The 14,509-nt window shown below is 41.0% G+C and overlaps 1 protein-coding gene across 1 annotated transcript in view; it reads right to left on the bottom strand.

Moving 5' to 3' along the window:
* slc39a10 (solute carrier family 39 member 10) overlaps positions 1-14,509 on the bottom strand; it is a 34,465-nt gene that overhangs the window by 12,461 nt on the left and 7,495 nt on the right. The window contains exons 2-4 of the mRNA XM_034134650.1: positions 9,903-9,984; positions 5,502-6,641; positions 5,097-5,274 (exon numbers count right to left, since the gene is read on the bottom strand). Coding sequence (XP_033990541.1) covers positions 5,097-5,274; positions 5,502-6,641; positions 9,903-9,908 — 1,324 coding nt within the window. The 5' untranslated portion in view covers positions 9,909-9,984. The remainder of the gene's footprint in view (positions 1-5,096; positions 5,275-5,501; positions 6,642-9,902; positions 9,985-14,509) is intronic.

The following is a 14,509-nucleotide window of genomic DNA, read 5'->3' as shown; positions in this document are numbered from 1 at the left end:
AGGATTATATTCAAGCATTCACTTGCATTTTTCAAACTTTTAAGACTTTATTAGAATCGTGTGTCAGTGGAGAGGTCAAAACTGAGCAATGTATTATTTCAGGACTCTGTGGGCTGTTTAGTCTTAGCATAAGGTACTGACAGCTCTCTCAAGTTTTATTCTTTTGCATTTTCAGCACTGGGCAGGACCTCGGCACAAACATGTAAATACTGCACACATTTGTTTTGACAATATGCAAATAAATGTCTTTTTGAAGTACTGTTAACATGCACAAAGCATTTAAATTAGATATCCAAGATGGGGTTGTATTTATGTAAATTATATTTGCATTAATGTCTGACATTTATTAAGGTTGGGCATATCTATTTGTATTTTTAAAGCATTTGTGATCTTTACTGTTTCTCGACAAATCATCCTGTGGGCTTGTGCATTTATTAGAGGCACTATTGCTATAATACTAAATAACGAATACATACAGGAAGTCTTGTGTTTTTCTGAGCACAGACAGTCACTATATGTATGGTATATTTAATATAAAGACAACACCTTCCTTGATATATATTTGTAAGAATGAGTAACATTTTGATCCAGAATCCGAGTTCCCAATAATATTTGAGGTTGGAGTGTCTCTTTAAAATTACCCATAGTCTTTATTGTTAGGAGGTAGAATGGTCACAGCATATTTTATGGTTATACCATTATTATAATTTGTTCCCTTCTATATAGAGCAGTGTTGCGGATGAAATGTAAAACTACTGGTCAAATGACTTCTGTGTATATAATTTAACATTATTTTTAAAAACGGTTGATATGATGGCTATATAGAGAAAGACATCAACAACATTTTAATCAAACCGTGCTGCAGTCGACTTAAAATCAAGTGCTGTTTTTTTATTTTGTTCAGCAGAGAGAATCCTCTTTCTGTTGGCACAATGAAGACTAGGATGAAAAACGTTGTTCAGGTTGCAACTCTGCATTGATACATTTGAGCTTCCATAGCCGGAGCACTGTCCTAACAGCCATGGCATCTCATTGCTTGTGACATCGATGATATGGGGAATTATTTTCACTGAATGTTATGACCGGAGGGATTGAAATTAGCTGGACTTTTCACAAGTACATTTTTCCCGGAAAAGCTGGACCACACCGGTTATCCCTCGATAGTATTTTGGGGAGAACCTTGTCATTAGTAAGTACAAACTGGACAAGCGAAGGTCATTTCCTCATCATATATGAAAATGTCTGTAATAACCCTCGCGATACAGAAGTCAAATATGGCACGGTCGACAGCTTTCTTATTTGTCTCTTGGAGCGGAACACCTTGCAGCCCTGAGAGGTGTCTGAACATCAGGCAGCAGTACATCACCGCGGATCCTTCACACTCACACAGCTCATCTACTTCTCCCCCTCATTACCTTTATGCGGTTGTGCTTTTGTGTGGAGCCGTGGAGGTGTGCTGGTGGGGGGGGTTGGACGATAAGGGAACAGAAGAGAGGCGAAGGAGACCCACCGGTCTGTGTCTTCTCTCCAATTACGCATCCCCTGTGAGCTGTGGCTCAGAAAAATGGCCCAGGGTGTCGCTTAGGCTCTCCTAATTGGCACAGCGCACAAGAAAAAGAAGAAAAAAAGAGGGGAGTGGGGACCTGAGAGAAGCCGACTGCAAAATTTCCCCAGCTCCCCCATGGATGGCGGCGGGAGGTAAAGGAGAGATGGTCCACGACGCGTGGCAAAGCCTGTGGTCGACTCGGTGCACAATAGCAGACAATCTAGTGGCGGTGGTTTTCCACTAATGAGGAGCCGTGCCTGCCCTTTTGACTCGTTCCCGCTGCGTTCCTCGTCGTCATTACCATCTTTACGACTGTTTCCAGTGCGCGTGGCGGGGAAGTGTGTGGAATTATTAAAGATTTAAAAAGGGTGAAGTGTTTGGGAATTCCTCCAATCCCATGGTTGAACTTTTCGGACCTGAAGTGTTCACAGAAACTTTAGCAGCTAAAATTGTTTTGGTCATAAAAGTGGCACTTTGGACCTCATTAAAAATACATCGTGGTTGTGCAGAACATCTTGTGACCCCCTGGACTTGCTGTTTGTTTACAGTGACAGCTTCCAAACTATTTAGCATAATGTAAGTGAAAACTAAAATCCAATTATAATAAAGAACATAGGAACAAAAAGGTGGAAATGCAGTGTGGTCAGATTGATTATCGTAGAATGCATTTTCATTCCAGGTGGCTGGATATATTCCTACAAATGTAATGCACATTTAAATCATTTTTTTAAGCAGCTATGGGTTAATTCTTATTTTTGCATAAATCTTGATTCCTTGTTTGATTTGTGCCAGTTTATTTCACAGCCCGTAACTCATTAACTTTTGATTTTATCATTTGAATTCTCATAAAGTGGGAAACACCGAGCGGTCCCAGAGAGCGGGGCTTAAAAGCCACCTTCATCTTTAACAGCTGATCTTTCAACCTCTTCCTCTGTTTTCAGAATTGTATTAATCCAGGGATTTGGAAACTAAATTAATCAATGCAAGGAAGATTCCTTTTTTAAACATAAGTGAGATGGTTCCTCAAATAAGTTTTTGTTGTGGTTTAAAACACATATTAAGGCCACTAATTTGCTGTCATGACAACTATTCTTACTAAATAACAAGGGCACATGAAGCACCCTTAACAGAGTGCTGCAGTTAGGCGAGTTTTTATTACATAATGTACTCCATTAACAGCTGCATGTGATATGCCAAAATGTGGCCGCCTATTCATTCAAATATTAACTTTCTCCCTGGGGAATATGGCCCGAGACACACATGGCAGGCTGGGTCCCAACTGCTCTCTTTTTTGGCTCTTTATTTTTTACGATAATATTGTGCTGTGTTAATGCATGTGGCATACATTTGGGAAAAGGTATTCGGTTCTTTTCTTCATATTTTGCGAGTTGAACCTATGCTCCTATAATTAGTCTTTGATAAACTAAAAGTACAGACACCTAAAATGTCCGTTATGAAACCACATTTTTGGATCCGAGAGCATAAACTAATGCATTGTTATATCAGCCTTTCAATTTAGAGCATTTGAGCCTTTTACCCATGTTCGGCTAAGGCGCAAATACATGTTTTTCAAGGTTTCCAGCCCACGTTTTAACTCTGGTACTGACAAAAAAACACGGTCGCATTTAAAGGGTTAAATCCTAAAGATCATTGGATATTTGGTAGTAAAGTTTATGGGTTCCCTTAGCATTCAGGTAACCAAAAATAATTACACTTTTGTTTATTTTTCATGAAAAAAACACAACAGTGGCGTTAAGTAAACAAACTGGCAATTAATAGGTTTAAATGAAAAAAACATGTATTATTTTAGCCTAGTGTTTAAACTTAAGCAGTTTAAAATATTTTACTCAGTGAAAGTGGAACATTATATAAATGTATTATATTTGTGTAGCTCTAGTCTTTCAAAGACACTCCTATTAGAACATCAAAGTGACTATTTTTAAAAGTTTGGCACCAGGGTTAATATATTCAGTGTCTATCGAACCTGCTGATAGCCATTAGTCATGCATGTGCTCACTGGGACTTGTGATTGACTGAAAGAATTAATCAAGTCATTATTATGCTAAATAGTGGCTGCATCCAGTCACACCTTAAAATAGCAAACATCTCATTATATGGTTGAAACAGTAACTAGCACATTAACTCCCCCAAAAACACCAAATCATGCAGGTGTTTTCCAGCAATCCATGCCTACACATGCATTTAACTGCAGTGTCCAGAAGTGTATAAATAAACAAGAAGCATGCTTTCAACAGAAATGCATATTGGTTTTGAGAAACCTTTCCTTGTATACATAACTGTAACAGTCTAAATGACTGTGCAGAGTGTGTGGTGGTGTGGTTTCAGCCTTGGCAAAGTATTATCAAGACCAAAGAGCATGGCTCTTACCAACAAACTTTTATAACCCGATTGTGCAACAGTTTGGTGCGATTGTAAAACTCAAGAGCTAAGTCTCTAACCGACATTTCCCGAACTACGCTGCCTACCATCAAAGCCATTACACATTATGCGGTCTTTATCTGCTAAAAGCTCATTAGGTTAGTTCTGCAGAAATGCAAGAAGCTAGAGATTAGTCAGCCTACTCATTGGGTCTGTGAGCTCTAAAATTACCTTCAATATCCTGTTTGTTTTTCCTCAACTAATGTCAGTGTTCAGGTTACGCTTGAGTGAGTGTTCACTCTGATTATCTGCTCTACATAGCAGAAACTGAGAAAAAAACTGCCCTATCATTGTGCCGAAAAGGAAAAAAAGAGTGGAGATTCTCAGAGGAATCCCTTGCTAACCTCAAATGTTATCACGATAAAATACAGCTTGATTATTTAAATAAACATTCTATTATGCAGGTCTGCCCCTCCCCCAGAGAGAGTAGCTCCAGGTTATTCCTCCTGATAGCATCACATAAAAAACCTAATGGTTTATTATGTGATGTCTCTGTGGTTTCCTGCGCACAGCAGATAAGGATTTACAGCTGACTATGTTCACTCTCATACCAAATTATTATTGCAATAAATGTTAATCTATCAATAGTTGTTCTGTTCACTTATCCATTATTTTAATAGAATACTATCGTGTTTATTGTTTCAATCATATCTCACCTTTCCGAGTTTCATTTCATTATTGAAAAAGTTGGCTTTTTTCTTTCTTTCTTTGGAGTAAATTCACTGTATTATTGGGATGAGAGATCCAATTGTGATTTGAGTACTGATGGGTATAAACATACTTTTAATTGATCCATTGAGCAAATAAGGATCGTTGGGTTGGGTCTGTTTGGCCCAAAATATTGGTGAGAAGACGAAACATTTTCTAGAGCTGTGCCAGAAAAAACTGACATCTAAATTGTAATTTAACACTTGAATGCTGTGCAGATTCCTTTTTTGCATGTCTATTAATTGTGTTTGAACCTGTTCTTTCTGCTTTTTTATTTAAAAATTGTAATAGAAGCTTCACACGTAAGAAGAAATTACATTAAGTACAGCCCAACCACTTTCAGAGATGACCGACAGCAACTGTCAGTCAACATGGACTGGTCGAAAAGATACTCTGCTCTTACCAGAACTGAGGGGCTCCAAGGCTTCCTGAGCCACGTCCATCTGGTGGAAATGGCGGATGCAGACGCGACTGTCTATCTGGTAGAGCAGGGCGGGACACAGGTAGGTGAACTGGCTGGGCGAGATGAGCGAATCAGGACTCAGGCCGTAGTAGGTGAGGAGCTGAGTCAGGTTCAGACACTGGAAGGAGAGGAGATAGTAAAGAAACCCAGTCAATACATTATTAATACTGAAATAAAACCTAGTTTGTTCCACGTAAAATGTATTCATGTGGGCCGAATTCAATAAATTAACACTTTACTTGGAATTTGCTATTATTGCTACTAAAAAAGACTTGCTATGAATCTATTCATACAAGTTCTCTTGGCAGGTCAAAGCCAAAATCAGTTGGTGAGTTCGAGTCCTACCTCCCCATGCTGGTGGAACAATCCTTTAGGGTGGCCGGACAGAACGGGGACTGGCAGGGTGGGGGAGCCAGGCCCTCCTGGAGCTTCTCTCTTATCTTTATAAGAATGGCTGTGACCGTGATCATGATCATGATCATGGTCATGCGCCTCAGGCTGATGAGTGTTTGGAGAAGGGGTTTTGTTTCGCCCCCGCTGTCCCCTGACCCTGGCTGGCTTTCTCGGCTTCTTGGTCCGAGTTTCTGTAGGGGCGGGAGAGGACTGTGGCACCTGAGGAGCTTGGGACGGCTCCAGCTGTGCGGAGGGCTTCTGCTCTTGGCTGAGAGGAGGAATGTCTGTGCCTGTCTGAACTTCAGGGACAGGATTGTGGTCATGATCTCCATGAGGTTCAGAAGATCCGTCCTTGTGGTTAGAATGCACATGTGCCTGCTCGTGTTTGTGCTCTTTGTCATGTGCGTGATCATGACTGTGGACATGGCCTTGTTTGTCCTGCACATGTCCGCCAGAATGTTTATGCTCACTATCTACTACCTTGGTGTGGTCGTGGTCGTGGTCATGTCCTGTATGTGCGCCCGTAGCTGGACTGGCAGCAGTGGTCTGCTGGGTGCACTTTGTGGGATTCTGCTCCGTGTGTGGATGGTGGGAGGCAGGCTTGTGGTGTGGATGTCCGTGCCCGTGGTCATCAGTGGTGGATGCATGCGAGTGATGCCCTTTCTGCACATCCACCAGGTCGAGGTGAGCCACGTGGTCATGGCCCAGCTCCTCGTGTTGAGCGTCTACCAACTTCACTTCCCCAAGACCCAAGCTGAACAGCAGACTCTGAAATCCCTCGAAGTCGAGCTTGTCTTGCTGGCCGTAGCGGCTGAATAGCTGTTGGATGTAGTAGTGCTGCTCCTTCTCTAGAGTTTGCCCTGGAGGACTCTTGGACTCGGGGGAAAAAGTGGCTCCTTTCACGTACGAATCCTCGGAAATCTGCTGGTCGGAGTGGACGTCGTCGTGGTCGGTGTGGGGGTGTCCACCGTGCTGATGGCTATGTTCTTCTCCATGGCAGTGGTTGCACTGATGGAAGAGGAAGGTGAGCACACACAGGAAACAGAACTTGGTGTGCACGTGGACTCGCATTATCCCCTTACTTCTGGTCCCCTGCAAAAGAGTAAAGAAAAAGTATTAGATTTTGAATAACTTTTTTTGCATTCCTAAAATAACAATATACAAACAGCTTATAAGAATAATGTACCGCTAAAATGACCATTGTTTTAGCAATTATATCACCCTGTTACCTTGAAGCATTGTTTAGCTTGTATGCCTCCTAGGTAAGTATCGGAAAGAATTCTAGGAAATGTGGGCGACTTTGTTTCCTCACAACTTCAGTCAAATGGAAATCTCATTTAACAAGTCCTATGCTGACCACTTTCCAATCTAGTGCATATTCACTATCAACCTGCTTTTTAAAACACTTCATTAGAAGTAGTGCGGATACAACCAAGTAAATGAGACTTGGGGTACACTGTACAACTTGTTTGAGAGTTTAACGGATGTTTTGATATAGTTATGCTGTTGTTACACACAGCCCCTATTACTTTGTTTGCCCCCCGCACTCCAAAAGACCTCAGTCTCATGAGGAGATACAGTCTGCTCTGTCCCTTCGTGTAAAGAACAGTAGAAATATTGGTCCAGTCCAGTCTATTGTTCAGTTGAACACCCAGTTAAGAATCTCAACGTCTGTTCCCTGGAGTGCGTGCAAAAATGTTGGGGCCTCCTGAAGTCCACCACCAGCTGCTTGGTCTACCTTAATCCATCCTCCTTTAGGTTTAATTGTGACTCCCCTATTTCTAAAGTATTTTATACAAGAAAGCATGTTTTTTTTGGCTCAGTCCATCCTTGAGCAGCTGCTTCCTGCTCCTTATGTCTTAACCCGGTTCTAAGGCCACAGTGCCAAATAACCGTAGTGACTGTCTCACAGATGGCTGGACCGATTATCTAACTGTGGCTTTGTTTCCTGCGAGAAATGTGACTTATCTCGCACACCTGATAAAAATGACAGTTTTGTCACCTGATAGCTTAGAATGCTCTGCTGCCTAAAATTTGAGCATTTAGAAAGTTGGGCTGAAAATCCCAACACAATATTCATATTTTCAGACATTGATATATCTTAATGGAAATGTCACATCAAATAATCATATGGATGTCTAATGCAAGGAAGTATGTCCCTGTTTTGCATTATATCAGAACAAATGTGTACAAAATTGCACTTTTGTTTGGTTACTATTTTTACTTGTTTTCATTGCTTTGGAATTTTACAACATAATAAAATCACCTTGAAGAGATTTCACATAAAAGTCATGAAACAATAACACTAAATTGCAGACCAGCCCCATAGCTGTTCAAATAAAGCCAGACTTTTGGGTGGAAACACTGTAAAACAATGACTGTGAACAGGAAGGACTGATAAGAGATGAATAGATCTTGATGACATTAAATCAGTAATCAACAAAAAGACTGACAAGAGCATCCCTTTCTAAGACACTGCAGCAGGGTCTACCAAAGTTCAATCATTAGAAAGCACACCAAAAGATTTAGCACGACAAGCATGCAGACCATAAACAAATAGTGCACTCACACCACCTCAGCTGCTACCTTTATCTTAGCATAGCACATAAAAAAGCATATCAGGGAGCACAATACACTCTCTACTGAGAATTGTGTAACAAATTGCTTGTTTTCCACTCTAAAAAGCCTGAAGCAGCAATATCATTCCAGTCAAATGATCCTCATGAGGTCTCTTGTGAAGCCTGTGGGGGGTTGATGTGTGAGGGGTGGAGGAGGAGTAAAGAGTGGGTCACATGAGGAATACTGCTAGAGACCAGACACACACACACACACACACACACACAAACTCACAAAGGCCTTTGGCAGCCCGCTTGTTAGCAAAGTTTAGACTGAATTTACAGCATGGGCATCTGGAGGGAATGGATTTGTGTTGCAGACTACAGATACAGGGCTAAATGTTAAAAAATAAAGAGGATGAGAGATCCTCCTCAAAGTTGCCAAGGCTAGTAACAACAGAATGCACAGTAAAGGTTCGTTGGAGCAAAAACAAAATAACAAACTTCTACATTGATTTTTTTCCGGACACCCACAAGAAGCATCCAAAGCACAGTGGATACAGAAAATCACACAAAAGCGTAATTTAAAACAGAACACGTTGCTGATAGACTGACAATGGGCTCTAGTTACAACATGTTTTGGGGGTAAAGCGTGAAATGAGCAACAATCTAGCAATCTAAAATCTTCTCTCCAACAAAAAACGGTTTGATACAGAATTTGAATCTATCCCACTTCGGTTAGAGAAAATACAATTTTAAAAGATTCGGCTTGGCTAAAACAAAGTTTAATCTTCAGAGCCTTGATCGATCGAGCAGACGACATCAAAAGCTTATCAGCTAATGACTATTAGCTCATTATTAACTTCCTTCACCCCATATAACAAGATCAAGAACTAGCAGTGTTTATTATCTCTATTTTAAAGTGTGTAAGTAATGCAACTGTCTGTCACGGGTCATTTTCACAGTGAATTTCCATCACAAACTAAGGTTGTAAAACACCTATATTACAACTTTGAATGTGTAACTCATTCAGGTGATAAACCACATGTAAAAGGCCGAAAGGCAAATCAAACATTTCCTTAAAAAAAAACAATAAAACCTAACACTAAAGTTACCTTCTAGAGAAGCGAGGCTACTTACCAGTCTGCCTTTGAATTGGCTTGTGTGTGAAGTTAAGTGAATGATGCTGCTCTGACTCAGGCTGAGGACGCTGTGTGTGGTTACCAGTCTAACTTCAGTGCTGTCAGTGAGACACTGTTTATAAACATGAGGCGGAGGTGACCTATGAACCTCTCAGCAGATAGGTTGTAGCCGAGAGCAGGACCTATTTCTAAGAGCACACCCTCCTTAACTCCAACAGAGCTGCTTGTGTGTCCCTGATTAGAGTCTTTGTTGTGCCTGGCCTTCAGGGGAAATCAGGAGCAAGTCTATTTAGTATGAGAGTTTTATCAAGTGGTTCACCAACCACAACATATTAAGTAAGCATGACAAATCATGAACATTTTGTTTTCCCTGAGTTTGACTGAGAATCACCTCAGATACTTTGGGGGAATTTGATTGAGTTATACACATCACAATAAATTAAATTACAAATTAAGCTTCTGAATTAGCTTGAGTGTAATCTTAGACCCATTTTTTTTTTTTTTTTAATTGAGTGTTTCACAAACCAAAATGTTCCATTCCATTTCGTCACAACTCCAATTGAACATGACTGAATCATCGGGCTGTTGCTGATGCAATCACATTAAGACATGTGACTAATCATTTCATTGTAACACAATATAATTTAGTAACTCACCAGCATACGTTTCTTTCTGCTTGGCCCCCAGTTCTGATGCTACCGTTTGAGGGGGGTTTCCAACTCTTCTGAATTACGCACTCTGGAAAAATATTAAAGATGACAAACTGGTGTTACTTAAAGCCAGTGTAAGATTCCCTTTTAAAGACAAAAGCTTTTAGAATTGGGAGAAAATGAATCGGCAATTATTTTGATAAAAAAATTAAAGCGCCTTTTTTTAGTGTTAAAATATTGGGATTTCCTACTGTTCTCTGTTTAATAGGAGATTAAATCTAACATCTTTTTGTTTTAGACTGACAAAAAAAGATCACATTACCTCAGACTTTTAGAAAACATGAGTGGACATTTTTCACAATGTTTTGACATTTGATATACCAATCAATTTATCTAGAAATAATCTAAAGACAGTTTGGACATCTTAGAATTCCTCTCATCTGTTATGACCCACTAAATTGCATATCAAGCTCACTGAAGTTGTGATACTAACAGAAAAACAGGCAATTATCTTGTTTGCTGTTGTTACTGGAACAACAGCACAAAGCCTAAAGCTTGTAAGTAGATGACTGTTTACAGCAGGATCTGTCACTTTATTAAACAGGTTATTCTGTTCCTTCTACAGGGCTTTTCAGCTTTCATAGTTTCAACTATTTATGACCCGGTAGAGGCATACACTGTATAAGATAAGTGGATGCAAACTCTGTGTATAAACAATGTGAAGTCAATGCAAAATAAGTCAAATTGTATAGAAGTCTATGAAAAGATTACCCTACTTCTCACCTTATTGTATACATAAGTCAACAATTTCCTAACCAGTTTATGGTCTCAATGGATAGTTTCAAACATCCTTCATACATAATTCATGTTCATTTTATAAATGATGGTTCCATTAACTGTGAAATAGACAATGAAGCAGGGATAGCCTAAGGCGTGACAACCTTGAGATTGACAAGTGTCTACCACGGACGATTTCAATTCAAGTGATCATACTGGGTAGATCATTTACTAAAAATAAAAAGTATATGCTGATGTATCGATTTCTCTTTCCAATTGCAAGTCAATGGAAAAAAGTCCTTTGGGGCCCTATGTTGCCAAGGACTGACATGGATGTTGTAGTTTCACGTTTGGACACTAAAAATGTATTTGTTTCAAAGTCCGGTGCACTTCCTGGGGGCTTATAGACAGGGGTGCACACAGTGTTTGGTACTCCAACTTCTGGCGATTGTCAACGGGGGGTGGGGGGTGGTAGTGGAGTACAGCGCTTCGCGATTGTCAACGGGGGGGGGGGGGGGGGTAGTGGAGTACAGCGCTTCGCGACTGTCAAGGGGGGGAGGGGGGGTGGTGGTAGTGGAGTACAGTGCTTCGTGACCGCGGAGCGTGTGAACGTTGTGATCAGCTGTTTTAGCGCAGGGCTGCTGTACAGACCGACGTTAACAGCAGCCCTGTCTGTGCACACGGAGACCGACTCTGTCGTCCGGTGATCTAACCGCCTTCTGGAAAAGCTTCACAAGTACGTCGGTACGCAAATGCGCTTTGTGACACAAGTGACGGTACGCATTTCAGATTGTTGCCGCGCATGCGTACCTGCATGCACCCCTGCTTATAGAGGCAAAGCAATGTGTATCCTCCACAGGCCAACCACCTCATCAAAAATGATATTTGCTCCAAAAATCCACAATGGGGACGGACAAAACGCAAGACTCAAGGTTTCAAAATACCCCGTCATATCAGAGCTTCTCAACTGAACACTATACCATGTGTCAATTATAAAATGAATTATGTTTTGCCGTTTGAGTGTCAGGATCCTGAAATTGTAATCATGGATTATTTTCAAACCGTCACAGTTTACTGCGACCCTTGAAAAGAACAGGTCCGCCATGATAAATGTTATCAGTTACACCTGTGATTTTCCCACTATGACAAGTCAAAAAAGGCTGTGAAAAGGAAGGTTGGAGAACACAGAGTACAAACCCAACATTTGTGGACAGACAGGTGAATTCAAAAATCAGTCAAGGAAACAGAACAAATGGCTTCTTACTGGCTAATAGTAATGAGTGAAAACATTTAGAACGCCCTTACAGCGCAACATAAAAACTTGACAGGATTGGAAGAACGGGATTTGATGCAATCAATACTGAGCTACACTTTTTTTTGATTAGCTGTTAAATATTTCAACTTTAACTGTGACTTAGAAAAACTGGGGGGTGTTACTATCAGAGGTCGCGTTAATCGAATATTTTCTGTCTATGACGAATTCTTTTTTTAAATGACGAAAAAATCTGAAAGCAGTCCGTCATTTTGACAGATTAGAACAAACTCGGAAAAGTGCCAAAGTTTCCCCGCAGCGAGGCTCCGATGTTATGCATGCCCGCCAAAAAGGAAATGATACCGTTTCCAAACCTAACTTTGCCATACAAATCATTGAAATGTCTGTGAGTTTTGGCTTTACGCTGTGCGCGCTCCTGCGAGGTGCAGTGGGCAAACTGGGCATGCATAACACGGCGCTAACGGCCCGTCCACACAGCGGCGTGCGTTAAAGCTTCAACGCTTCAGCCCATTCACTTTGAATGGGGTGACGTCACACTTTGCCGACTGCATTGTGGGAGCGAAGCGTAGCTTTGCTCACGTTGCTCACGTTGCTCACGTTGCTCACGTTGCTCGCTGCAAAAGTTGAGCAATGTTCAACTTTTGAAGCTTCGACGGAAGCGTCAGCCAGTCGAATCATATGCCAGTACAAGCTCTAGCCAATCAAACCGCTGCTTGTGTGTCCGGGGCGGGAGATTCAGGTGATTGGTTGTTGGTCTAGCTTCAGACATGCCCGCCGGCAAGCGACAACGCACGCCGCTGTGTGGACGGGCCGTTACAGTTCACGAGCGTGCTCTTCCCCCCCGCCTGACAGTTCTCTCTCTCCAGAGTTGTGTAAAGGCCGACGGGTAATACTGGATTTTGACGGAAATTTTACGATCCTGTCCGTCAAAATGACGGGCAGCGAAAAAGTCTAGTGCAACCTCTGGTTACTATAGGAAAGTACATTTTCCAACAACTACAGCATCTGGTAAACCTTGAAATGTATTGATTATATCATACCATTGGAATTAGCGCGTGGCAAACATAACTTAATATGTTGGAATGAGAATAAACATGTTGAGCGTGGTTTCACCTCCCTGCAACCCAAAAAGTCTTAATTGAAAAATGATAAATGTCTAGAAGCAAGCTAGAAGCTTTTGATGTAAAGTCCCAATGATAATAAATAGAGCTCCTTATACTTAACAAAAAACTTTACACAAATAAATAAAATATAAATCTTACATCTGGAATCCTTTTTGTTACCCTATGCATTAAAAAGTATTATTTCCAGGTTGTTGAACAGAAACAGGAACATTCTTTCTCTGGAAGCAAAAAAAAACAAAACTTGGGCCTTAAGCCGTTTCATATGATTCTCACGCGACCGTACACATCTTTCCCATGTCGACCCTGAGCAGGTGACTGCAGAGCAATGGAAGGAGAAAATCTCTTCTGGTATTCCAAAAATTCCATCAAAGGGCACATTTTATTTTTTACAAAACAAGCTCCTGATCGGATATTGATATTTTGTTACAGAATACAATGCACTCTCAGTCTGGCTGTAGACTTGTTTTATTTATCGGTTTCTTACAATATTGCTACTTTGTTACTGCGATTTGGATAATGCACTAGTCCATCAAATGTTTATTGTGTAGCCCTACTAATGATATGCAGCTTCAGAGTTTCCCACAGAATTTGATTCTATTTGTGGGGGCACCGCACCGCAACCCCCCCGGCAAGAAAAGCCAAAAGCCCCTTAACCTATTCGGGTGGCCCACGCATCCACCCCGCCTCAAATAACAAAATACATGCGAGTTCATGGCTACTGTAGCAGACAACGTTCTTGTTGCTCTGCGTTGTTAATGAGTGAGACACACCGGAGTTGAGGATCTGTGGGGTTTATTCTCCCAAAAATATAATTTACAATTTACAATTCAGGCATTTAGCAGACGCCTTATTCCAAAGCGACTTACAATGACCAATTACAGGGACATTCTCCCTAGAATAACCGAGTGCCTTACTCAAGGGCACATTAGTGGTGGTGTTCCAGGCGGGATTTGAACTCGCAACCTTCCGATCATCAGCCCACCTCACTATCCATTAGACCACCAAAAAATAACAAACAAAAAAATGTGATTTAAAAAAAAATGTTATGAGATCTATTTGTGGCGGACGATATTTAATAGTGGCGGTCCGCCACAAATGAATCAATGTATGGGAAACACTGAGCTTTAATCGAGTGGGGAGAAGAAACCAAGGTTAAAATAGTTCATTTGTTTAGTTTTTTTATTTAATTTTAGTATAGTTTGGTTGACAGCTTAGCTTAATTTAGTATTACGATACTAACCCTGGTGCAAACACTATTTGTTCTCGAGTGAGAGGAAAAATATACAAAGATATGTCGAAGTGTAGGGTCTGAAGGCCTGAGGTGTGCAGATGTCAGCTGCCACATGGATCCCACTCACAACAGATGGTCTGTGGGAATCTCAGAGGACCACTGTACGTATGAAAATGAAAATATAACACAGAGGAGGAGGTTGACAACA

The sequence above is a fragment of the Trematomus bernacchii genome, unplaced genomic scaffold (genome assembly GCF_902827165.1).
Source record: "Trematomus bernacchii unplaced genomic scaffold, fTreBer1.1, whole genome shotgun sequence".
In the NCBI taxonomy this organism is placed as follows: domain Eukaryota; kingdom Metazoa; phylum Chordata; class Actinopteri; order Perciformes; family Nototheniidae; genus Trematomus; species Trematomus bernacchii.
This window is presented reverse-complemented; position numbering and strand designations above follow the sequence as displayed.